At 39.7% G+C, this 27,110-nt stretch overlaps 1 protein-coding gene across 1 annotated transcript in view; it reads right to left on the bottom strand.

The window, feature by feature from the left end:
• Positions 1–226: 226 nt before the first annotated feature.
• The window catches only part of pnpla7b (patatin-like phospholipase domain containing 7b), a 39,503-nt gene continuing 12,619 nt past the window's right edge, over positions 227–27,110 (bottom strand). Inside the window, 22 exon segments of the mRNA XM_036598438.1 lie at positions 227–1,525; positions 2,701–2,846; positions 2,960–3,044; positions 4,563–4,679; positions 4,770–4,922; positions 5,249–5,397; positions 6,824–6,940; positions 7,027–7,096; positions 8,857–8,973; positions 9,327–9,483; positions 12,261–12,379; positions 13,197–13,379; positions 15,698–15,866; positions 16,027–16,090; positions 16,237–16,386; positions 18,626–18,701; positions 18,824–18,937; positions 19,051–19,174; positions 21,121–21,252; positions 24,168–24,373; positions 26,696–26,773; positions 26,884–27,039. Of these exon segments, the coding sequence (XP_036454331.1) occupies positions 1,451–1,525; positions 2,701–2,846; positions 2,960–3,044; positions 4,563–4,679; positions 4,770–4,922; positions 5,249–5,397; positions 6,824–6,940; positions 7,027–7,096; positions 8,857–8,973; positions 9,327–9,483; positions 12,261–12,379; positions 13,197–13,379; positions 15,698–15,866; positions 16,027–16,090; positions 16,237–16,386; positions 18,626–18,701; positions 18,824–18,937; positions 19,051–19,174; positions 21,121–21,252; positions 24,168–24,373; positions 26,696–26,773; positions 26,884–27,039 (2,757 nt within the window). The 3' untranslated portion in view covers positions 227–1,450.

Genomic DNA, 27,110 nt, shown 5'->3' with positions numbered 1-27,110 from the left:
AGAAGGCTGGATTCTCAGTTTGCCAAAGCACTGCATGCAGGGTAATAGAGGAAAGAGACGGGCTCTGGAAGCTGGGAGACAGGAGGTGCTTTGTATAATTGTGGATATTCATAGATCTTTGCATTCTTAATGAGTGTTAAGGATAAGAAATGCTCCTATGGCATTTTAGTAGTTTCTTAGGCATAAACCATAAAATTACAAATATTTAGCAATTTTTTATTCACCATAGATTATTTTTTATTGATTAAATTATGACTTTAGGGACATTACTTACAGAGAAAACCTGATTTGTGAAACAAAGCAACAAGGCAGCTTTAAACATGTTTGTGGCCACAAGATCAACACAGAGGCACTCAGAGTCATCATCTTTATACAAGATCGACACAGGAGTCATCATCTTTAAATTCCAGTCAAATTTACTTGCAGTGTTTCAACAAAATAGTCTACCAAACTTAGCCCTGTGCTGTAAGCCCTTGTGTTAGAAACAGTTTTCTAAATAAATTTGAGACAAACTGAGACAATTACTACCTCAACATGATGAATATCAATATTAAAACTACTATATTATTATTACAATCAGCAACAAACATCATCTGAATCAGTTTTAATAAAGAGTTTTCCTTCTAATAACAATCAGGAACATAAAACACAACAAACAGAGCAGCTAAAAATGTCATATCAAAATTGCATTGAAATTGCATTGAAATGCTAGTAGAAATGTGCGTCCGGAGCACAAAGGATACTGACACTGATATGTTGAGTTTGGACTCCCAGAGATTCTGCAGTGTTACACAGTGTGATGTACATTTGTGCATATTGCTGCTGTATCTCCATTTCCATCTCCATCACCTTGTATCTCCATTTTGCACTTTTTTTTTTTTACAGAATTTGAAAAACACCCTCTACAGCGTGCTAAAAATTCATGATGAATGGACCAATAGAAAACTTCCAAACTGACTTGGAAAAAAAATCTAGTTCCTTTAACTTTCGTTCAAAGTGAAGAAAGTTTTTTCCTTCTCCTGTAGAGTTAACATTTTGAAGATATAAGGTTTTGTTTCAACAGCGACAATAAACAGCACCTTGAGTACAGTTCACATTGTATTAGTTTATAGCTGAGACTCACAGTTCCAGGCCTGAAGGACCAACACTATGTTAATACTTTCCCTAATCGAGAAGCCCCTCATGAGTTAGACTGAGCATGACAGAGCAGAGAAAACAGAGGTGTGCAGACTGTGGTAAGGGGGTTTGTGAACCCCTGTTTTACAGAAAACTACTTGACACTTATTGTTCTAAAATCTCAGGTTGTCCACACTCTGTTCCCTGTATTCATGAAACATCTGTTATGTTTCCCTCCATCTCCTCCATCATGATACGTAAGAGCACAGTCCAGTCTGTCCTTCTTGAAATACTAGAGTACCTAAACGGTGAACAAAAGTACAGGCCTCTGCGGTCAGTGGCTGCTGTGGCTTGTGTGATTCGTTTTATGATGTCGTCTTCGTCTTCTTGACACCTTGATCTCTTCATCCTGTAAACAAATATGAATTCACCTTCACATACTAAACAACACTATTACAAAGGTACTTATATGCCGATGATGATGATGATGATGATGATGATGATATGATCTACTATAAGAGTTAGGCCTCCATTTCTGACCATGAATATCAAAACATGAGGAAAAACTTACCTCTATGATTGTTACATTTCTGTTAACACCCCTATGGGATTCTAGTAGCTTGTCAGCACTAAGCTAATAGAAATTAACATGAACATTTTTTGGCTGTTCTACTTTGAACACAGACATCTTAAGCTTCTAAAAGACAAGCTTTACTTGAAGCCTGGACAGACATATATAATTGTGTAACAAAACTTTGGGCCAGCGGGCAGGCTCTGGCCATTTAAGGGGTTAATCTAATGAGTTAGGACTTCAGCTCCTGATGTCCGAACCAATCGGAGAGCTCGCTTAGCTGTATCTACCTAGACACCACGGAGAAATACATTTTTTTACTGACCAGTTTTCCGCTGGGCATTTCAAGAATATAACCCCTTTGTTTCCATCCAAAACGTAACAACGAAACTAGAATAGTATTGTAATACTATTAAAATACACACATGATTCTATTAAATAAAAATGACCTAAAATTTACAGACATGTATATTTTTGTTCCCAGAAATCATCAGGCTTTCTTTGAAGGCTCTGAGTGTTTTCCTGTGCGTGCATCAGTACTTATGAATAATCCTAAAAAACCTGTCAAAACCTATTTAGAGCTAGTTAGCTAGCCAACTAATGCTTGCTAAAAAACACAGTACATTGTATCACTAGCAAGTTTAGCTAACTCTAATGTAGGGAAGACGATAGCTACTCTGACTTGTCTTCGAGTCGACCATCAGTCTTGCCGAATTTAGTCTCTGGTCTCGCCCCAGACCAACTACCATTAAAAACAAACATTTGTGTTTGATGTTAGCCATTTCAACCTACAGAAACACTTGAAACTTTGAGTTCATAATCAATGACTTGTATTGTTAAGTCTGCCCTTTGTTTTTTTTGTTTTTAAGTTTACATCATTTTATTTTTATTATTTGTCCCATTTTTCTTCTAATTTGTGTGCGCTGCTGTCTTGGCCAGGGCTCAAATGGAACATGTGAAATCTGTGATTACTCTGGTTAAGCAAACTCAGAGCAAAACTCAGTTCCTCTTACTGTATCGGCTGTGTCTGCGGTCTCCTCTTCCTCATCCGTATACTCCTCCTCTTCCTCAGTGTGCTCATGATCACTGCTGGCATTGGACAGCTCGAAGTCTGACAGCACTATGTCCTCGTCATAGTCTGTCTGGTACTCCGACTCCTCTGTGAGAGACAGAGGTCAAGGACAGAGAGCATGGAAACTCAGCACGGAGAGCACGGAGAGCAGGAATAAACACGCTGTCTGAATATAGGTATGAGCTAAATCTGTTTCTCACCATCCACAATGGCCTGCTTCACTGGCTCTATCCGGGACACTATCTCGGCCAGGTCCGTGAAGGAGGCGTTGGGACAGGTCACCACCTGCACAGTGGGCACCAACAGAAACAGGTCTTTATTTGAAGGTTTTGGTTAGTTTAGAAAGAAAAGCTTGTCATTGTTGTCATAAAAAAACTCATAAATCCATATGTATTATATATAAATTTTTTTACTAGCTGTCTTTTATACTGGGTGCACATTAGATGGTGAATCGCCCATCGTGGACATTTTGAAAAAGATAATATTTCAAGTTGCATTAACAAACGCGAAGTTAAGAACATTCTCTCCTTCTCCTTTAATGTTACTGTTTCAAACATAAGACTTTTTCTTACAACTGCATTTTTGTGCAAATTTAAAATAGTAATATGAACAAAAGAACAACTTACAAGTTGGTTTAACAGCTGTTCTATGTGCTAATCTTCTCCAAGAAGACTAATAGGCTAGTAAATTAACCAGGTGGGTTGATTTAAGTTCTTAATTAGGGAGGCCAGCAAATTATGCAAATTAACTTGCTGGGTCAATGTAAAGGTCTTCATCGGGTAGGCTAGCCAATTATGTAATTGAGCTAGCTTAGCCTATGTAGAGGTCTTCAAGCAGGCAAACAATTTAATCGGCCTAGCTGGGTCTATGTAAAGTCTTCATCAGGGAAGCTAGCATGTCATGTTAATGAACTAGCTACGTCAATGTAAAGCTGTACATCAGGTAGGCTAACAAATTATGCAAATTACCTTGCTGGGTCTATGTAAAGCTCTTCACCAAGTAGACTAGCGAACAATGTAAATGAGTTAACTAAGTCTATGCAGAGGTCTTCAAGCAGGCTAACAAACGATGTAAATGACCTAGCTAGGTCAATGTAAAGCTCTTCATCAGGTAGGCTAGGAGATTACGCAAATTACCTAGCTGGGTCCATTTAGAGTTCTCATCATCAAGTAGGCTAGCATACAGTGTGAATGTACTAGCTAGGCTTATGTACAGGTTTTCAAGCAGGCTAACAAACGATGTAAATGACCTAGCTGGATCTACATGAAGTCTTCAAAAGGCAAGCCAGTGTTTCTTGTGAACAAACCAGCTGGCTTAATATAAAGCTCTTCATGAGGCAGGCCAGAAAAATAAGTAAATTAACTAAGCTGATTCTATGTAAAGCTCCTCATCAGGCAAGCTAGGATGCCGTTTAAAGATCTATCTAGATCTATGTAAAAAGTTCTTCATCAAGTGGGCTAGCAAACTGTAAATTAACTTCCATGTAAAGGTTTTCGGTAGGCATGCTAGCATACAATGTAAATGAACTAGCTGGGTCTATGTAAAAGTCTTCAACAGGTAGGCTAAAAAAAATAATAATGAAAATGTAGCAGGTTTGTGTATGTAATGTTTTTCTTCAGAAAGGCTAGAAAACAATGTGAATGAACTGTGTTTATGCAAAAGTCTTCATCACACAGGATGGCAAACAATGTAAACAAAATAGTTGGTTCTATGTAAAGCTCTTCATTAGGTAGACTAGCAAACAATGTAAATGAACTAGCTAGGTCTCTGTAAAGCCCTTTAGTGCAGGTGGGCTCCACTCACATTGCTGCTCTTGCTTTTGTGGAACTCCTCTTGATGTCGATCTTTCAGCATGTTCTCCACCACCCCACTACGGCACCACACATCAAAGACTGTCTTTCCATGCTGGTAGCCCACATCCTGTAACGGGAGAGGGGGAAAACAAACACAGAGCTACATAAGAAAGAGCCAAAACAACTTGACCTGACTAAAAAATGGAAGACCACTCACAGCGATTTCATCAAATTTGCCGAAGTCCAATGTGCCGAAGCGGTCAATGGCGGGCCGGATGTACTCGCAGTAGTCGCTGTCCTTGACTGACTCCAGCTGACGCACACAGCACACATAGGCTAGCCGTGTCTGGATCTCTGCCATATTCAGCACCTGTATGGTCAGTCATTCCAATTACAAATCGCTCTGCTTAGCAAACTCATTTGCATATTACTGTTCATCGCCCGCTGTCTGCAGACCACACGTTCTCAGAGTTTAAGAGAAATGGCAACAATGTGCTACTTCCACAAGTGTCATCAGTGCACCATCTCTCTGTGTAAAGGTTTATCAATGTGACTGGCAAAGATATTTTAAGGACCCCGGCCCAATGTCAGATTCACCCGCTGACAGTTCTTTCTAGCCATCAGTGCTTATCGCTGATGTAGGCCTTTGTTATAAAATGCATTATTAATTCCATGGGCCGCTTCCAGCACTCTAACCTTCACTCTCTCCGCCAGAGGGTTCAGACGTTTCCATAGCAGCCACCACCCTGACAGCGAGTCTCCGTAGTTGGTGAGGTTGGTCTCATCCTGGCTGCCTACGTCAATGGCAATCACCACCTTGGCACCCTTCGAGCGAGCTACATCAGCTAGGGACATCAGGGCAAAGGTACACAAAGGGTAAGTAGAGCTGAGGCAAAAACTGCCATCAGACATATCAAAGGCATCCTAAACATGTACTCAATCACAATCATAGCACGCATAGTTTACTATAACACTGTCAGTCAACCTATTGCATTTTGTATTCCTTTAGTTACTTTAACTTATTTTTAATAAATCTAAACATGTATATGCCATATAGTTTGTGATACTGTGAGTTTAAGCCTTGCTCTGTTACTGAAGAGACTGTTCATGTCCATCAGTAATCCAGTGTAAATTTGTAAAGGTCATATCCAGGTCAAATGGAAACAATATGTAGCACTTAAAAAAAAAAATATTGTGAAATACTGTGTGTCAAACGTGTTAAAGTCTCACAATATTACATTTTTTTCACAGCGATATGTTTGAGGAATTTACTGATTCACAAACTGTAAAATTCCACAGCCTGTCATTATCAGTACAAACACAACTGCAGGGTCTAATAGCTTTCCACACCTGTTTTATTATATTAGCCCTATATACAGTCTATGTAAAATGAACAGAATTAATCAGTTCTTTGTTTTGTTCTATTTTTTTTGTATTTTGTTTTATATTTGTTAGCCAGCGCTGTCGCCTCACAGCAAGAAGGGCATGGGTTCCATTCCCGGCCCGGACGACCAGGGTCCTTTCTGTGTGTGGAGTTTGCATGTTCTCCCCGTGTCTGCGTGGGTTTCCTCCAGGTACTCCGGTTTCCACCCACAGTCCAAAGACATGCAGTCAGGCCAACTGGACATGCTAAATTGCTCCTAGGTGTGAATGTGTGTGTGAATGTGTATGTCTGTCTGTCTGTCTGCCCTGTGATGGACTGGCGACCCGTCCAGGGTCTATCCTGCCTTCCACCCTATGACCGCTGGGATAGGCTCCAGCACCCCCCGCGACCCAAAAGTATAAGGGGTTTCAGAAAGTGTGTGTGTGTGTGTGTGTGTGTTTATTAGCCTGTTTGAAAGCTCTCAGCAAAGGTGCAAACTAATTTTACACTGTATGGACCACAGGTTTCCAACCCTTCTGGAGTACCCCCTGAACACACTCACTTCAACCACGGAAGGGCTTGTTAATTACCCGCTTAGTTGAATCAGGAGTGTTGGGAGCAGGAAAACACAAAAATGTGCAGGGCAGGGTATTCCAGGACCAGGGTTGGGAACCACTGCTACCAATGTTGTCCAATACTATGTCATTTATTTAGCCTTGTTTCAATAGGGGTTGTGGGGCGCAATTAGTTGACTCAAAAATTAGCCTTTTTGGTCAGCTGAGAAAATGATTAGTTAGGGGGAGCCCCGTAAACTTAGGTCAGGTTTAACAGTGAAGATTCAGTCATTATTGAAGTCCAACTCAGCTGTCTCTGAGGTGCATGTGTTAGTCACATGAATGAAATCCTACCAGGCAGGTTATTGATGTAGCCACCATCCATTAGTAAATGTCCATCTTTTGGGTCACAGAGAGGAGGCAAGTAGCCTGAGAGAGACATACTGGCACGGACATACCTCCACAGAGAGCCTGAGAAAAGTAAAGAGAAACACTTATCTTCTGTTTGCAGCCTACACAGACAGACGAAAATAAAACAGCTGGAGGTGATGGCTAACCATCAGTGTGCACTCTCATGGAGGAGGCAGTGATGTCTGTGGTGATGTTAAAGTATGGAATCCAGAGGTCCTATAATGGATAAAAAGAAAACAGCATGAATATAGGAGTTTAAACATTACCTAGGGGTATTTTAATGACGATGCAAACAGAGCCAGACAACCAATCAAAACTGAAAACAATGAAGAAATATCATTTCCAACTAAAAATGGACTTCTTGAATGAAATCATGGATCCTTATGTGGAGGACAGGACAGCACAGGCCTACAGCAGAGGGCTGAAAGAGAATAACTTTTAAATTAAGCATGCAGGGACAGGCACAAAAGGAAATTAGTTACAGGCAAGCCATGACTGAGCCTTTATAATTTAATTAATGTCCTCACCATTATTGCAGGTACAGTGCCATATCCACAGAGAGCTCTCACAGGGTGCACAGCTAGAGATTTAAACAGGCTCCACAGCTGAGGGATTATTTTATTTCTATGGTAACGTTTCACTATACTGATAGATGTGCTATATCTAAAAAGTTAGATCAGTGTTTTAATAAAATTATTTTTTTTAAAATGTATGATTAAGATACAGGTTGTTGTTTTTAGTCTAGTGCAACACCCTCCTTGTTTATGCAGATGTCTAGGACAGGCAAGGAAAAAATAGGACAGGTGTAGAGAGAGTTTAAGAGAAAAACAGGGCAGGACACTATAAAAATACAAACATGTGCCAATCTCTGTGGGGAACAACAGGCTCTTTTAGTTGTAGGAACTACTTGCTGAGAAAAAGTCCACTGGTTCTTCACTGCTCCACTATAGAAATGCTACCATGGTGCAGAACCGGACTGTTGGAGAAAGTGTGGTTTTATCAACACAAAGTATTTGGGAAAGCCGTGTTTTGGTTACGTTTCGGAATGATATTCACCTCAGACATATTTCAAAGACATGCCTCTTTTAAAAAAAAAAAACAGAACAAAAACTCCCTCAAATGGAGAACTCATTTGATATGAAAGCTTGGCAATCTTTATTATGCTGAAACATATGGCTGTATGCAAAAGTTTGGGCACCCTTGGTCAAATCAAAAGAGTGAAAATAACATTCTCTACAGAGATCACACATCTGCAAAATTTTATTGCACAATTACTGTTTGTTTGCTGAATTAACATATTGGGGGAAATGTGGGCTGTGCAAAAGATATGGTACTCTGTATTTCTGCATTTCTTCATTGCACATTTAGGTGCGTTCACTATATAGGATGTTTTAGGATGACTTATTTTCACTTAGAAAATCAACAAAACATGTCATTTGAAAGCAGTTTAGTCATGGCCAGTTCTCACCTGTTAATAGTTGTGCTTTAATGTGGATGAGTTCATTAATTAGAAGGAGTGTCTACAAACTTGTACTTAAGAATATGGAGGGTTATTCTTGGGAATGTCAGAAATTACTGTTTACAAGTGAAATTTCTCTAGTAGAAAAAATAAAAATATCCAGCCAACAGTGTCCTGTGGGCAGCATCCTGCGACCACTGATGAAAAATTAGAGGATGACCAACACAAACTGTGCAGCTATAGATGAGCTATCGTCTCTGACTTTGTGTCCACTCACTGTCCACTCTATTAGAAGCATCTACTTTGTTGGTCCTCCTTATAGATGCAATGTTTAAAAAAAATCTAGCAGCACTACTGTATTTTAAAATTTTAAAAAGTATTTAGTTTTTTAGTAAAAAGTTAAGATACTGACACTGTAGATTTGCTATTAAACCTGTTTTCCATTGCTTCACAGCTGAGGATGTAAGCTATGTCCAGGCCATTTTACAGAAAGAAAGAGCCTCGAACAGTTTCCCACCTCTATCTGTTTGTTCTTGAACACGCCACCAATGCTGGAGTTGAAGGAAGCCCCAGTGAACATGGAGGTGACCGGGTATGTTAGGTCCAAGATCTTCTTAAACATCGATCCAAACTCCTAGAAAGCAGATGGATTCAAGTTTATTTCATCCAACTAGGAAACTCGGCTGGGCAACTGATGTGAAACATACAAACACAAAAACACCACAACAACAACCAAACAAACAACAAAGTTCCTACCAGCTGCTTCTGAGCCAAATCTTGCCCTTACTCACGTACAAACACCTTCCCCCACATACATGAAATACATTTATGTAAAGACCATAAAATTACTAACACATATTATTAATTATAAAGAAACAGTGCAGTTAAGCTGATTCTCATTTCAGAAACAATGCATTATATTTTAACCCCTAACTTCAAAAACATCAGCTGTGAGCATCAATGAGGTTTTAGGCTGGTAGATCTCACCATGGCCCATTCCCGTGCCCTGACTCTCATGCGACTGTAGCTCCTCTCCTCGGCAAACAGCGCCCCCATCAGGGAGCCTACAGAAGTGCCGCCCACCAGATCCACAGGGATGCCTGCCTCGCACAGAGCACGAATGATGCCCACTTGAGAACAGCCCCTGTAGGTTGGAGAAGCCCAGTCAGGCATGAGGTGATGTCAGGAACTGTGAAGCATGCTGACTACACGATTACTTTAAAGGAAACGTTTGGAGAAAAGCAAATTTACACAAATGTTCATAATAGAGCAAGTGTAGTCAATCAGACGAGGCATATTTGGTGTCTGAAGTCTGGTTCTTTTAGTTTTGCACTGAGGCGACAAGGCTAATGCAGTAGCCAAGTAATGGAAGATGACAACCACCAGTTAGTACTGTGTAGACTGCATGCTTACGACTGCAAACTTGCCACTTGACTGTTCTTAAGTTGTTAAGAAAATTGCTTATGTATGACATACTGTTTAATGATGAGTTAGAATTTTCGAATATTTTAATAGTAAGGAAAGTTCTGAAAAAAACTAATCAAACATTAAATTAGGATTTTTGATATGCAAACCTTGCCAACGTTACATGTTCTTATGTTTAAGAACAGTAAGATGTCTGAACTGTACTTCAGCAGAGCACTGTAGAGCCTTGGTCCAACGGTTTGATCAGAGTTTCTTATATGTTTAATCTGAAGGAGTAAGTGTAGAAATTCTATTTCTGCCCCCCTACAAAAGACCAGGTGAGACGCTCTATGCTGAACCACCGAGGGTCTCTGGCATTGTACAAAGTGCAGCTAGTGGGATAAAGTTATGAAGTTTCGGCTTGTGCTGGAGGTGTTTGCTAGACCTGGGAATCCTATCTGCCATAGAGAACACTTAAAATAACAAGATCTGTGGACTCTCTCAAAAGAAAACCATGTGATGTTAACCAGTAAGATGTTTTAAGTTATTAAAACTAATAGGTCTCCTTTAACCCTTACATGGTTGTTGGTTGACCCCACCATGCCCTCTGAAACTCAAACATCAGCTATAACACAAATGAAGTGTTGCAGAAAAGTGCGAGAGTGGCAGGTTAGTAGCTTCGAGTAATGATTTATGCGTGAAGCTTTCATGACGCTAACTGGAAGGTTATAAGTTTGCATTACCTGTTAGCTACAACAGCCTCGTATCTCCAGCAAAACTAAAGCAGCAAACTTTAGACACCAAACAGTTTGGCCCCTCAACTACATTTGGCGCAAGGTGGAAATTGTGTAAATCTGACTGTACACTAAACTACTCCTTTAAAGTGAGACAGTAATGCTGGTCTCTGTATTCTTTGGGATATTGTGCCACCAGCGTGTGGGTGTGTCTCTCTGATATTCAACTACTTCAAAGAAATGGAAACAGAAGTCTATCAGTGTGACGACGAAGAAGTAAACAATGTACGATGCGATTTAAGTCATGCTGGGATTTTCACCCACCTTTCACACGATCCAGAGTCTGATTGGTAAGAAGCACAGACAGAGAGCAGACAAACAGAAACACTATGAGCAAAGAACGCATACCCACAAAAGCATGCTTCGGATGCAAAACCCACAACTTACATCTACACTCGTGCAAAAAAAATGGGCCAAGCCCCCATCAAACTTTTAATGGTCTCAACAACAAATCATCAGTCAGTAAATTCGCAAGAATTAAACAAATAGGTAAAGTAACTTAGTTTTGGGTAGATTCTTTAATGGTTGAGGTCTTGTGGGTAAATGTGCACACAGTCTTTGACAGAAAGAACAGTCAATACTGTTCCACTCAGCATTGATGGCTTCAAACAGTTGAAAATATTGCCAGGCTGGTTTGTGTTTAGTGTGAGATCAAATATTCTCTATAAGGTTTAAACCTGGACTCCGACTAGGCCTAAACCATCTGTAAAAACACTGGTGTGTTGGGCCCATTTTTATTGCATGGGAAGTGTACAAGAGTACATTCATAATGTTACTGGATGTGAACTATCACCAAGTTTATATTAAATCATACTTCAATTACAGTGTGAAAGCAGGAAAAACCTCAGGAAGAACTGTGGTTAGAGTAGTGGGAAACTATCAATCAGCATGCCACTAATGGGAGCATGCATTTTATTTATGAGCACTCAAAATTCCAGAGATAAATGTTGGCAGCAGGTGGAGTGTGCAGAACTGCTGGGGAGTGTGTGGAAATTGTGGGGAAAGAGAAAGAGAGAGAGAAATTAACAGGGGGAGAGTTAAAGATAGAGACAGGGAGAGAAATAGACGGGAAAGAGAGTTGAGAGAGGCAGAGAGACATAAAGAGAGCTAGACATAGAGAGAGAGAGAGATGCCAATAAAGCACCTTGAATTGAGAGAGAGAAAGAATATAGTAAGACAGACATAGATATACAGATAGATAGAAAGAGAAAAAGAGAAGAGAGAGATAGAAGGGAGAATGAAAGAGTAAAAAGAGTGATGCTGAAGAAAGACAGAGATACAGAACAGAAAGAGAGAACAAGAAAGAAAAAGCAGAGACAGGCAGAAAGAGAGATACACAGACAGTCAGACAGATAGAGAGAGATAGAGACAGAGAGAAATGAACAGGGGGAGAATTAAAGAGAGAGACAGGGAGAGAAATAGAGGAGAAAGAGTTGAGAGGGGCAGAGAGAGAGAAAGAGAAAGAAGAGAGAAAGACAGAGACAGATATAGATAGATATACAGATAGAAAGAGAAAAAGAGAAAATTAGAGAGAATGAATGAGTAAAAAGAGAGGGTGATGTTGGAGAAGGACAGAGAGATACATAACAGAGAGAGAGAATGAGAAAGAAAGGAGAGACAAACAGAAAGAAAGATACACAGACAGTCAGACAGATAGAGAGAGCGCGAGAGAGAGAGCATGAGAAAGAGAGAGAATGAGAGAGTGACGGAGAGAGAACAGTACCTGGCACCTCCTCCTCCCAGCACCAGTGCTATGGCGTTGCCGGTCAGCACGCGGGCCAGACGGGAAAAATCAGAGTGGCGGTCAGGGGGCTTCTCAAATACCCGCTGATACATCTCTCTCTGAGGAGGGAAAGAGAACAGGAAGAGAAAAACAACAGATAAGATTCTAAGTCTGTCGCTCTCTAGGGGTCCGTCTCACCAAGCAGAATGGCTTGCTTAGCCAGCAAACTTTAAGATGACTAACTTTAGTAAGTTTAGATTTTCTGGATCTATTTTAAACTGGGCTACATCACCATGGCAACTTATGCTGCACACCTAACCTGCTGCAGGGCAGGGGAAGTTCAGAATTAGGTCAGACCCTCCGGTCCATTTCAAGTCAATTGTTTAATGAAAAATATCACTTTTCAGCAGAGGAAACAAATAATACTGCGTAGATATCAAAAATATGAAACAGTTATTACTCTATAAGCTCCAAGACAGTGGCAGTGGTGACAACGGTGCTCTTTACAGTTAAATGCATTACCTTTCTACATAATAAGCCACTTGACTCATTGCGTTTTTATATGATTGGCTGTTCATCTTGCTTACATGATCTCACACTGTATGACATACTGCTATTTTTAATAATGGATAAATCAGTCTGGGCTTTAACTGAATTCTATCCACATTTTGTACTGTTGTGTCATACAGTGTCAGAAACCACACAAGATTATTTAATATTATTCAATAGCTTGTTTAGGGCTTTTGATTTAGCCATGCAGCTTGCACATTGCTAATAGATGGCTATATGCTTCCATTACATGTTAGCTATATTAGCTCCAGTGCAAAACAGGTGTGTCATCTGTCCAGGCTGGTCCTAGAGTCTCTCTCAGCCCAGGGTTTAGTATTAGCACTGACGTTTATATTAGTGGTGAGAGCAGCGTGTTGGCACTCGTACCAGCTTGGGCAGACTCCTGCGGCTGAAGACCCTGCGAGGACAGGACAGGTGCAGGTGTCTGGAGATCCAGCTGCGCATGTTAAGCCACTCGGCCGTTCCGCGGGGCGGGGGGCCGTCCTCGCGGTGCAGGAGCACCAGCTGCTTCTGAGCCCTCACCGCACTGCCTTCCAGCATCCGCTCCAACTAGACAGAAATCAAAATAAAAATTATATGTATCGTTATATAATTTAAACCGTACATTGGTATTGGAGACACACAGCAATACTGAATTTGAGCTTAAGCGGTGCTGATAAATAACTACAAGATCAATGTATTGTCATGCTGGGTTTTAATAGAACATTCAAATTACAAGTTTCCCTTCTGTAAATATGCTTTACAATACTGTGTAAGGTTCTCTTTAGTGTCATCTTAAGAAAAGAAAATGGAAACAGTCCAATTAAATCAAGCTATTTGTGGCTTATCAGACATTATTCTAGCATAGAGTAGCAGTGCTCAGGAGAAACTAGTTAATAAGCTAGTTAATAAAAACTAGTTAAACTAGTTAATAAAAAACTTTAAGGTGTATTCTAGACTAAAACTAGCATTTAATATGCAGTATTCTGTTATGCGCAATGCATCTCTGAGCCTCATCAGTTTGTCAGAACTCAGCATTTTGTAACCTTTTGTTGCTTTTATCCATTAGTGTTCTTTCACTACAATACCCAGCATGCATTAGGTGACACTGGGAATCCCTCAGCAATAATAAATACAGATAATAAATAAGTAATAACTGATAATAACTATAATAATAAGACAGATGTTCAGATTCCTAGTGGTAGTGTTAGCTACCTTCCATCCTTTTGCATTAACAAAAAAAAACAAAAAAAAAAACAAAAAAAAACAAAAAAAAAACAATCCAATCCAAAGCAGTTGTTTTTTCTCCCACCTTCATCAGAAGGGGGTTTTCCGAGTATTTAAACCAGAATATCTCGCTCTAGAAACGAGGCTCCAATGTAAGAGGTGAGTGGGCATGATTACAACGTATGTAGTGGTGGTCAAATTTATTATTTTGGCCCTTAAATACTGTAAATATCACCCAGCACTATATGCTTGTTTGTAGAGGTAGAACACCTTTGAAATCTTGTCTGTTAAAATATTGATTATAAATCACTTGTTACTGGCAAGAACCTTTCTTGTTACCGGTTTGGCAACTTCTTAAAATATTGTTGTATTTGATGTTCTTTACTTTGGAAAGTTTTCTTAATTCTCGTGCCAATAAAGCTCTTTGAACTGAACCAGAGGAAGAAAACAGAGTGAGAGAAAAGAGAGCTGCCAAGTGAATTCTAAGATGCCAAGTTTTGACAATATATAAAACAACAAAATATCCTGAGGCTTGTTTGATGTTTGTAGTGTGGATTACTGCTAATCACCCTGCGAATGCTCCTTACCACATTAATTCTATGTTAAACATTACTAAGGTCTAATAAGCGTCTCTCTAGTGCGTTGAGAGAAATCTGATCTTGTTCACGTTTTTTACGTAGATTTCAGCAAAGTCAACAACCCACAGAGGTTCGTCACAAGAAAGAGAATAAGCCCTTTAGTAATCATCTCCCAGCATCATCTAGCTGAGCAGAACTAGGTCTAACAAGCTCTTTGCAATCAGTTCCAGCTTGATTTTAGGTAAAGGAACACTTCAGAGTTTTTAATCTCATTTCTATCAGCTGCTTCTGAGCATACAGCATACAGCATGCAGCATACAGTCATTTACACACATTTCTCTGTTCTTAGTAAAAGAATAGATGCACATTTATAATAGAAGTCTGTAAGCAGGTGCTATTTTACTTTTCTGTTCTGTATCGAAACTGCCTGTTGACCAGAGGCAGGAGACAGAAAATTAGTTGAAAAATGTGTTCCTGTAAAGGGAAATTCTCATCTAAATTTCTGCATAGCTCAATTGTTCAGATGTAAACAAAGTCATACAGAATGGGTAGATGTGAAACAGTTCATTGCTGAGAAATTTATCAGCTCAGATTTATTTACAGTGGTGGTGACAGGAACCAGGGGTCACAATGTTTACAACACAAACACAGCCATTTTATTTTTCGAACCTACACATACAGGTTTTATATGTAATGTTGATAATGATTAACTAGTGGTAAATCAGAAAAATGTGGTTTCTTTGGGGATCTACTGTCTTACAACACTGTGCATGTACCACTCCGCTATGAGTGGGTGTTTCAAAAATTCACTTTAGGCAAAAACGTTATCATGATATATAATGTCTCAGGCAAAGGGCAGAGTATCCATAACCATTTCATGCAGTAACTTACTGTGAAGGAGCTTTTAGAGACATTAAAGTCTTCAGACATCTGGTTTCTATCACCACCACTGTGAACAATTATGACTAAGTTTCTCCACAATACAGCATCTCACCTCAAACCACTCCGAATGACTTGTTTACATCTCAGTTGTTGATTTGCAGTGGTGGAATTCCACTTTGAATAGAGTTTTAGTGTGTCTACCTCTCCCACGGTGGGCTCCTGCTCCCCAAGCCCCACGATGAGGATGCAGTCAGCCTGTCGGATGCAGCGCTGGGTCCAGGGGGTTAGCGTGCTGTCTGACTGATACAGGACAATCCGGTGAATGTCCTCCTGCTGACCCAGCCAACTGGACAGGCGATACTCATGAACACTGGACATGAGGCAGGATGACAAGAGTTACATTAAGGGTGCGTTTATTTTTGAGGTAAGGGTATAACTGGTATGTTTGATCTAGTCCTGAAGTCCTGAAAAGACAGAGAATTGGACAGAGAAGTCATAATAAATCTCACTGGACAAGAAATCCAGCTCACCTGTCCAGCGCTGCAGCACCCAGCCTCTGTTTGATTATGTCGCTGGTCAGAAGTAAAGCCGGACCTGAGTAAGGGACAAGGATGCGATAGCAGCGAAGGTGAACTTGCTTAGCTTAGCACAGTCATCATTAATCACTGAGCACAGTCATTAATCAGAACTAGAGTGTCCCTGTTTGAAAGCAGCATCAGCAGAGGAGCCACATTCCTTACCGATAGCACTGAGGGCGTGCTGCAGCTCCAGGGTGAAGGCCGTCATGGGCACCTCGTCTGACACAGGCAGGATGGACACAGTGGAAAGGTTAGAGGCTGGGTTACCTGCATCCCACTTACTGCCAGGAGTGTGCAGGCCCAAACCATGAACTACAGGGACAAGCCAAAGAGGAGACATTAACAGAACTGACCACACATCAGAGGTGGAAAAATACAAACATAAACATTAATAAAGAAATGTACCCCATAAGAGTAAACAGTTGTCATAGATACTTATTGACAAAAAAACAGAATAATTACTTTGAGCATTCACATACAGATTACCCTGAATCTTAGTCTACACTGTTCAATTAGAATGGCACTGACAATTAAAGACATAAGCAACAGTTTTAGCTTTAATAAAAATGCTGTTGTGTGTGTGTCATTCTAAAATTACAAAATAAAAACGTAAAAGTAAAAGAACACAGTAGACAGCATTTTCTAAAGTTACTTTAACAGTTATTAAAGTGAAAACAGCTGAATATTTTACTCGGAAAAAACTCAAAACAACTAAGATTTAATTCTAAATACTGCTGCATGAAAACTCCATTATACTGTACTGTTACAGGCAGAAATGCTTTAAAATACTGTAATGAGTGGTTTGTTATTACTCTCATGTACACACTAGGCCTGGGCAGCAGGACAGCGCAATCAGATATCAGCAATTCTTGACAAGTAACCATTTGTAAGTCACTTTGGATAAGAGTGTCTCTTGTGGGCGTGCTCTTGTTGTCATGTGTGGGTGTGAACACTGTCCAACTTCTGACAAGATTTTTTTTTCCAGACAAAAAAAAATAAAAAAAAATAATCATATCATATACAGTCAGGTCTATAAGTATTTGGACGTTGGCAAGGTTATTGTTATTTTAGCTGTTTACTACAGCAAGTTGGAGTTGAAATTAAATTACAAATATGAGCATAAAGTGCAGCCTTTCAGCTTTAATTTCTTTTCACATCTAAATTGGGAGAATGGTGTAGAAATTACAACCACTTCCATACAGAACCCCCCTAATTTTTTAAGGGCTCAAAAGTAATTGGACAATTGGCTGCTATACAGTTGCAGATAAATGGTATAGAGTTGATTTCAAGCTGTTGCTGTTAACTCTTGATATGAAGTCCAAAGAGGCATCACTGGTGAAGAAAAACACCTTCACAACAGCTGACCAGATCAAGAACACCTAACAGATGGGTATCTGTGTCAAAGTCAACAGATCAACAAAAGACTTTATCAGAGTAAATGCAGAGAGTTTACCACAAAATATAAACCATTAGTAAGCTTCAAAAACAGGAAGACCAGATTAGAGTTTGACTAAAAAAGCTTGTTCAGTTGTACTTGTACCAGAATAACAGGAAGAAATGAGTAAGAGGAAGGGAAGAAACTGCTCATACTACCTCATCTGTCAAGCATGGTGGAGGTAGTGTTATGCTATGGGCATGTATAGCTGCCAAGGGGACTGGTTCCCTTGTATTTACTGATGATGTGACTGCTGACAAAAGCAGCAGGAGGAATTCTGAAGTATAATATAGGGCTATATTATCTGCTCAGATTTAGCCGAATGCTGGTCAGTGCTTCACAGTGCACATAGATAGTGACCTAAAGCATACTGCCAAAGCAACCAAAGACTTTAGGGTAAAGAAGTGAAATATTCTGCAATGGCCAAGTCAATCATCTGACCTTAATCCAATCGAGCAGGCATTTCAGTCACTGAAGACAAAACTAAAGGTAAAAGATCCCAGGAACAAGCAGGATCTGGAGACAGCCGCAGAAAAGGCCTGGCAGAGCATCACCAGGGAAGGTGATGTCTATAGGTTCCACACTTCAGGCAGTTATTGATCGCAAAGGATTAGCAAGTATTAAAAATGACAATTTATGATTATTAGTTTGTCAAATGACTTTCGAGCTCCTAAAAATGTGTGGTTAGTAATAAAAATGGTCGTAATTCCTACATTGTAAATACCCTCAAATTAAAGCTGAAAGGCTGCATATTATTATTTATATTTATTATTTAATTTCAACTCCAAAATACAGTGGTAGACAGCTAATATAATAACTTTGTTGACATCTATCTGTTTATGGACCTGACTGTATGTACCATTGTCTTGTTTACAATATGAACTATGGTGTAAGTTTACAGGTTTTAAGTTTCTTTTCCATTTTTTGTGCAATGCTATTGGGAATAAGAAGGAAAAGTCGGTAGGAACAAAAGTTCAGACAGCAGAGGCTGGAGAGCCTCGCACACCTATGTATATTTATTGATATAATCTATAGTCCAGATTTTTTAACAAGAAAATACTGTGCTGATTGTTTTTACATAGTAGTACACACATACACATGGACATCCACACACACCTGATAAAGGTCCACTAACTTGCTGCATATTTCCAAGGATCTTCTGGCCAAGCAGGTGAATCAATCTTGTCACAACCTATTAAAGAAACACATTTACACCTTAAAATGACTAAAACATTTAAGATTCGATTTTCATGGAAACATCATTTAGCTAATGCAAAGGCACCAGTGGACGTAATTCAACACGAGTGATGTAACCTGGGGGTATTTTCTTTTGATGGAGTTCAGCGCTCCCTCAGGCAGCTTGGCGAGCTCGGAGTCTCTGACTGCGTGAACTGTAGTGGCTCTGTTCATGTGGGTCAGAGCTTCGACCTGGGGGAAGATTGGCAGGCATACAGCTTGCTTTAGAAGTGAGGACAATACCAGTCTATAAATATATATGTTGTTTTAATTGGATTTTTCTGTATTAATGAGCCGTCCCTCACCACCCCGATGAGGTCGCCCCTGCCGTACTCTCCAGCCAGCTCCTTCTTTCCATCCTCCCTCATAATGACAGAGCGCAGACGACCGCTCAGCACGATGAAGGTGCTGTCTGACTTCTCCCCTTGCCTGAGAGAGAACAAAACAGACAGAGAAAAGAAGATGTGATTAACTCACCCAAACACACAATATATACTGTCCAAAGTTTGGGAACACCTAGCTTTTTTAATGCAATCGAGAATGATTCCTCTGTCACTTTGTAATGGCTTATCGCATTAAAGTAACTAGGTTTATTCAGAACAAAAGTAAATCTTTTCAAACTAAGAATGACCTGATACCACTTAGTCTTTTTTGATACTAGTACTGATAATGAATTCTTTGGATTTGGCCAATACTGATAAGCTCATCGGACGAAAAATGAGTCACCTGTGACTGAAATCTTCCTAATAGCGTTTAATACCTCCACAAGCATGGATAACAACTGCGATTTGATTTAACATGGACTGGACAAGGTTCTGGATGTAGAAAACATAAATGTTCAGCAACTCTTGCATCAAAGAATTAGAAACAGGAATAGGAATGTTATGTTCGTCGGTAAGATGATGAGCAAAAGGCAAAACCTGGTTGTCCAGCAGCTCAGTGCAGGCACTGTGGTTCAAATTTACTGTCACCTCAACCAAAGGACCCTTTTCCGCATCATTAAAACACCCCCAGAACATCACAGAGCCTCCACCAGCTTGGACCACACCTTGCACACTGTCCTCATTGAAGGCTTCCTGAGGTCCACGATGACCACGACGCCCAGCATCATTCACATACAGGCAGAAGCGAGATTTATCTGACCAGATAACGTTTCCAGTCATGAACAGTCCAGTTTTTGTGTCTCTTCTTCCACTGTAACTGGGCAACTTTGTGAGCAGAAGTGAGCAAAGGCCTCTTGCGAGCCACTCTGCTCCATATCTTCATGGTATGCTGTTCTCTGCGGAGTGTTCTTTCAGAAATTGGTTGTGAAGAACCTTAACTGACTTCTAGAAGCAATTCTTGCCTGGAAGCGAAGTGATTTTTATTCACAAGCCGGGAAAAGAGCCAGCAGTCCCTGTCCCTGACTGGTATTGTTGCCACTGCTGGAGACCCTTATACCACACTTTGATAAACCAAATTCAGCTACTTCCTTCATACCAGGGGTTGTGATATCAACAATGCAAATGTAGCCATTTTATTTAGCATCCAAAACCACCAGCGAACCGTCACATTCCTTGTAACTTGTTGATAATTTTGATAAATGGTAAAGCAGTAATAAATCTAAAAACAATACAGGTTCTCTTCGGATACGATTTTGCCTTACACTGTCCTGCTATGAACGGATTTTAAAAGTATGTTTAAGGTCAACAATTTATCACAAAAGTAACAGAAAAAGTCTCTCAGACGTCAGGCAGTGTATTCATAACAAGTTCACATACCTTTTTTTGAGGTACATTTAGGAGGCTTTAAACTCTTCAAACATCTGGTTTCTATCAGCACTGTGAACAATCTTAACTCTGTAGGTTTTTCTAGAACAAAGCATTTCATGTCAAACCACTCTGACTGACTAAGTTTACATCTTAAAAATCAGTGGGATGTTTTCTTCTTTAGTTTTGTATTGTAGTTAATGTAACTAACAATTAATGGAAGCTTACCCTACCAATTACTTCAATGCAAAATGTATGCCTCAGCTGTGCGGATTTGTTTAATAACTACAAATAGATTTGCTTGCGGTTTCACACAGTGTCTGACCAACTGTCTATGAAAAAATGTTTGATAATTTTTTTTAAATTAAGATTTTACCTGGTATGTTGCAGTTTTACAGTCACTCTTCAGTAAAGAGCCCTGGCATAGAGCTGCTGCTGCTGTTTTTCATTTCTAACATTTCACTTCAAACTTTTGACAGGCAATATATCATACAGTATAAAGTAATTTTGTATGCAGGCTAGACAAAGGTGGAGAAAATGCTTCAGTGATTTAAACATAATTGATATTGATGTGAGACTCTTGGGCACACTGAAATGAGAGTGCCAGAGAAATAGAGATGCCATTACCTGTAGACTGCTCTTCCAGCCTCCACTGCCATCCAGTCAAGAGCAAAGTCGATCTGTCTGACGAAGGAGGAGACTCTGCGCACCACTGTATGAGCCACGTTTAACACCACACGCGGCTCTGCACGCATGATCCTGCACGCATGACATTAAACAATTACAGCACACACAAGCACACGTGCTGCCTATGAGAACTTAACAGAAATCAAACACACCATCCAATATTTCATGATAACATTGCTGGAGGCAGTCAGTTCAAACTGCAGTTACACAAACATCATGCAGTGTTTATCTCTCTGATGGAAAAGCAAACGTCTCCGATCTTATCAGTGCTGTTAGCAATGTTAAAAAGCAGCTTAGAAGTCTTTTTACTTTAGCTTTTCTCTAGGTTTATACTGTTATTATTTGTCCTAGTGCAGTTTAATTCTTTCCTAGGTAACTAGGAAACCCATGGCCACTAGGGGGCCCTCAATCAGTATGGATTTACAACAGGTTGTCCAGTTGGGTATTTTTTTAAGTACTTCAATCAAGTAAAATATATTTTTCCTGTACAGATTAGGACACTGCTGTCTCTGTGTGTGAAACATTGTGACTCTGTGTTGAGCTGCTAGTGAGCAATGAGGACTGAGAACACAGGCAGGACTACCGCAGCTTTCTTGATATACAAAAAGTGTTAACAAAAATAGCATTTCAACGCAATAAGGCACTTTTAGAATTATTGACCTGCTTGCTGACCTACGATGGTGAAGATCTAGTTCCAGTTTTGTAAATCATGCACATTTCCATTGAAATATGTTCCATCAACATTATTGAAGAACCAAGAATGAATAGCAGTGTTTCCTCTAGGATTTTTTTTAGCAGCAGTGGCAGGCCAGACCCCCAACTCTCAACTCCCCAGGACCGGGTCAAGGCCAATCCCCCTCCAGCCCCCTGCCACACATTGCAAAATCAGGTCAATATAACCTGCACATGCTGTGCTAAGTAAGTTAGTCAGTTTGTTAACTACAGTTTGCTAAAACCGTCTGAATATCTCGCTCCACTGATGTTTCATTCGGCACTTCGGCTCAAATCGGCTCCGACAGTTCACGCAATGTTCATCCACTTCCTGTAACCGTCGTTTCAAATTAAAAGCCCTCGTCTGAGTTTTGTAATTGCAACTTTGTGACATTTCATAAAATGCTGAAGTCTTGGCAACAATAATTTAGCAGAAATGTAGCACAAACACTGCATAGTGCAAAAAGAGTGAACCTCCAAAACATCTGGAAATTTTATTTTATGGCTACTGTGAAAAAGGGTTGATTCATGCCCAACCTACCAACACATTAGTGAGCTGAAAGAATTTAATGATGTGAAATAACAATCAATTTCAATAAAATAAGTCAAATCATTTAGAAATGTTAGAAATGTTATTGATGTGTTGGTCTGAATTTGTAACCAATGAACGTTGATATTCGATAATAACACAGCTTCCAGTTACCTCGACAACAATTTCAGAGACCACCTTACCCCAAGACGGAGACACTATTAAACATGCCAGTGGCTAAGTAAAATTAAATGAAATATGTTGGCACACACACACACACACACACACACACCACACAATATACATACATACATACATACATACATATAAAAAAATCTGGTTTACATTTTCCATATGTGAATATTTGCAGCATGTAAATAAAGAAAAAACCCTGCCAATACAGCAGAATGATTCCATAATGCTCCATATGAATAAAATATGGGAATGCATTTTTTCATGCGTTGAGATACATTTGAAATGTATTGTTTCATTTCAAAATGTATTTCAAACACTATAGTTCATTAAGCAAAAAGGTTTCTTTTCTGTATAAAGCAGTGTGACTTGATGTTGATTCCCAAGTCCTATAATTAGAGCATAAAGGTGGGTGATGGATGTTTACGTGTGTGTGTGTGTGTGTGTGTGTGTGTGTGTGTGTGTGTGTGACACAGAGAGCACAAAACTGTCAGATGCAGCCTTTGGGGCCTCAAAAAAACAATACCAAAATCAATACATCCCGCAAACAACCAATGGCATTTTTCTGCTATCAATTATCTGAGCCTTGTAAGACAACTGCTGAGATTTCATTTAAGATGAACTGGCTGCTGGTGGGAGAAGCTGAGGGCTTGGATGGAGATCGTTGCCATGGAGAAATCCTTAAATACCTTCAAGGGTATTTCACAAACACATGGAAGAGAGTGACAGAGTGTCAAACCAATGCCAAGCGATGAGCATAAGACACACTGAAAATTCACAGAACCATAAAAAACACAGACTGCTAGCTACAGCCCCAGCCTGCCAAAAAAGATGCTAACATACAGTATCCTGCCAGAGGCGAGCAGTGGTCTTTAGGAATGCTGTCACGTATGTATGTATAATACTGGACCAAAGTCAGAGACCACCTTCATTGATTTAATTTCCAGTCAAAACAGCCATTAACTACAAGTGATTCATTTTTCAGCATCAAGAAAAAAAGCAGAAAACATATTTAACAGAAAATTACACAAAAGCCTCAACAACTAAATATGATATTCTTTTTTCAGCATTTAGTCTGTTCACTCTTTGTCTTTATTACAGCTTCCATTCTTTTCAGGAGACTCGCTTTCAGTTTTTCAAAGAAATTTGCAGGGATATTTTTCCAACCTCCAAAGTTCAGTCTTAGAAGTTGGTTGGATTTTCTGCTTCTCACTCATCTAAGTTATCCATAACACATTCAGTGATGTTGATGTCTGGACTTTGTGGTGGTCAGTCCATTGTTCTGTGAACAGCAGAAGTTTTTTGGGGCTCCAGTTTTGGAAGCTCCTGTTTTTTCCACTTATCTGCCTTTGACTTTCACCTTCTGTAATTGTAATTAATTGTAATTAAATGCAATTATCTGATATCTAATCTCAGAACATGTCAAGTATATCTCTTGAAAAAGATGAATGACTTGTTCTTAAAGGCTGTTTTCACATGAAATGAAAGAAATAAAGAGTGGTCTCTGACTTTTGGACAGTACTGTATATATGTGTACGTGGGTGTGTTTACATACTCATAAAAATGTGTTTTGGAGATGGACAGGAAGCTGCAGTCACGGTGAGCTCGAACGCTGAAGATTAGCGGCTCTCCTGTCAGCACTGCCAGGTGGCCCACCAGCTCTCCCGGGTGAGTCACAAACAGACACATGTCCTCGTTTCTGTCAATCATCCGCTGATACACATGCAGAGTGCCCGAGATCACAAACTGCATGCTCACGTCCTGCACAGACAACACACACGAGAGGATCGTGAACCATGGCAAGAGATTCTAAAGGAGCAGTTCATGGAAAAAAAAAATTGATTTGCACAAATGTTTCTTTTACTCTTTCACCAAATGTAGTTTGGTGTCCAAAGTTTACTATTTTGGTTTTGTATTGGAGCTGTGAGGCTAATGTAGCTAACAACTAACGGAAGCATTCAGGGAAGGAAAGTACAGACCTACGCCATCTGCTGGTTGTGATGAGAACATTTTAAGCTGCCTTTCATTTCATTTTTTGATAACGGAATAAAGGTGCAGTGTGATTTAGTGGCATCTAGTGGTGAGGTTGCAAAATGAATAGCCCTCCTTCACCCCTCCTTTTCCAAGTGTGTAGTAGAACCCATGGTGGCTGTCGGGTTTTCTGCTGTCGACTGTCCCGATTTCATTTTTTTTCTATATATATTCTTCACATTTGTTGCTTCTTTGATGAAGATTCACTCACTCTTGCTTTTTCTTTCACTAAATAATAAGTAAGATCCTCCATTTGCGACAATTTAGGTTCTCAAATTTCTCACAACACAAAATGGATAGTCAGCGTCAGCAGCAACCACTCATTCTTCTTCTTTCTATGTGCCACTTGGCACATAAAAACCACTCTGGGCTTCTGTATAAACATGGCAGCACAATATGGCAGCCTCTGTTGGAAGAGGACCCCTATGTAGATATGGACAGGTCATTTTAAGCCTACAAAAACACAAGGATTTGTAGTTGCAGGTGATTTTACACTAATGAAAGCAGGCTTTCCATTTCTGCTAATAGATCCCCCAAAATCTTACATGCTGCACCTTTAAAAATCTAAGAAGTAAAATGGCCATTTTGCAATCAAGCACAGTAGCTAAGAATACACTATATTAACAGCATATTTTGCTAAGCCATATAACCATGAAGAGTAAAATGCAATTGAATTATTAAGTTCATATTGTTGGGTAACAAAATATAAAACTATGTGGCATTTATTTTACACAGCCCTTTCCAAGACCATCATATTCTTTCAAAATACAGCCGGTGTATTTCAGATTGTTATTGATTGAGCAATTTCTTTTGCAGGTTTCCATTCAGAATGTATTTAGTACACTTCTGAGTTCATGATCCCATCAACGGACACAAGCTCACCAACACCGCTGTTGAAAAAACAAAAAACTTTACGGGTTAACACGTCTGTGTTTTACAGCAGTCTTAGTGCAGCCTGGTTGGAGATCTTCTCCAGACTTTCTACACAAAAAAGAGTCTCCCACCAGTTTGATGTTATGCTAGAAGTGTTCTTCTCTTAAACAAATTATATCATTTGGTTAAATATTTTATGAAGTAATCTTGAAGAACTTCATTAAAGTTTAACAGTGGTTAAAAGTGTCCAAATACTTTTGCGGTCCACTGTAACCGTGTAAGTAAAGCTTGCAGGTAAGGGTGGTTGGTGTGTGTGTGTGTGTGCGTGTGTGTGTGTGTGTGTGTGTGTCCACACAAAACTTTCAGCTGCAATCTTTGGGGGCTCTAAAAAACAAAACAAAAACCTCCCACCAACAACTTATGACTTTTTTCTAATAATTATATATAGGGGTTACACGACAAGTTCAACATATAATGCACATCAAGGGGGTGATCTCACCACTTTCCTTCCCTATGACCACCAGTTAGCACTGTGCTAACGGCGTGCCTAATTTATCGGACCCTTGCTGAGTGTTAATCTCAAAGACTTGCTAATGTGGTTTCCGACTCTGCATGACGTACCGTTATCTGTAAAAAGGACAAAATCTACTACGATTGACTAGCTACACTACTACTACTACTATCTCTTTAACTATCTGATGTACTTTTATTCACTTTCACTGTGTCAGAAACCACATTACGAAGTCTGTGTGAGATTAATTAACCACTCACCACAGCCTGATGATGATTTAGGCATGCAGTATGAACAACACTAATTGGGGTGTGAGCTTCCATTGTTTTTTAACCACCTCGAAACTCCAGCGGAAAACTACAGAAGCAAACTTCAGACGCTAAACGTGTCCTGGTTGATTAAGCAAATTGAATATTTTTGTAAATTATTCGTTTAAAACGCAGGACTGAAGCGTTTGCCTGGGTAAGTATAGCGCCCTCTATTAACATTAATAACACAGGGTCTGATTTCTTGCAACTAAAAGGTTAATGTTTTAAAAGCTTGTATGGCTTCACACAGGAAATGCTGATAAACATTGATAAGCATGAAGATAATGCACAGTATTCAAAAATGATGCAGTTAAAGTCTCTGAGAAGAATTAAACAGCTGGTTTTAATACCACAACACACCTGGTCTCCTTGCTTTGCTACCACACAGCCAGCCTTCACTTGCCTCAGGGTAACTCTCCCTTCCAGAAGACTGGGGTCCTGCAGAGCACGGACGAATAAATCAATCTTTATAACACACAAGCACAACTACTCACATAAATAACTTAAGGATTTTTATTATTATTATTTCATCCACAGCAAAGCCTTGCCTGGAGCGGAATGATTTTGAGCAGGTCTTTCTTGGCAGCCTGAAAGATGGCATTAACTTTGCTGTGGTGAACGTGGCCGGAGTGCCCTCCAGTGTCCGAATAGTGGTAGACCGCAGAGGGAGCATGCTGCATAGTCACAGTCTTCTTCAGAATTGACTTTAGAATATAAAGAGGACAAACAAAGAAAAAAAAAATACATAATAAAATACATAAAAAAAAAGTTTCAC

The sequence above is a fragment of the Colossoma macropomum genome, unplaced genomic scaffold (genome assembly GCF_904425465.1).
Source record: "Colossoma macropomum unplaced genomic scaffold, Colossoma_macropomum, whole genome shotgun sequence".
In the NCBI taxonomy this organism is placed as follows: domain Eukaryota; kingdom Metazoa; phylum Chordata; class Actinopteri; order Characiformes; family Serrasalmidae; genus Colossoma; species Colossoma macropomum.
Note: the sequence above shows the minus strand (reverse complement) of the source record. Positions and strands in the feature narration are given on the sequence as shown.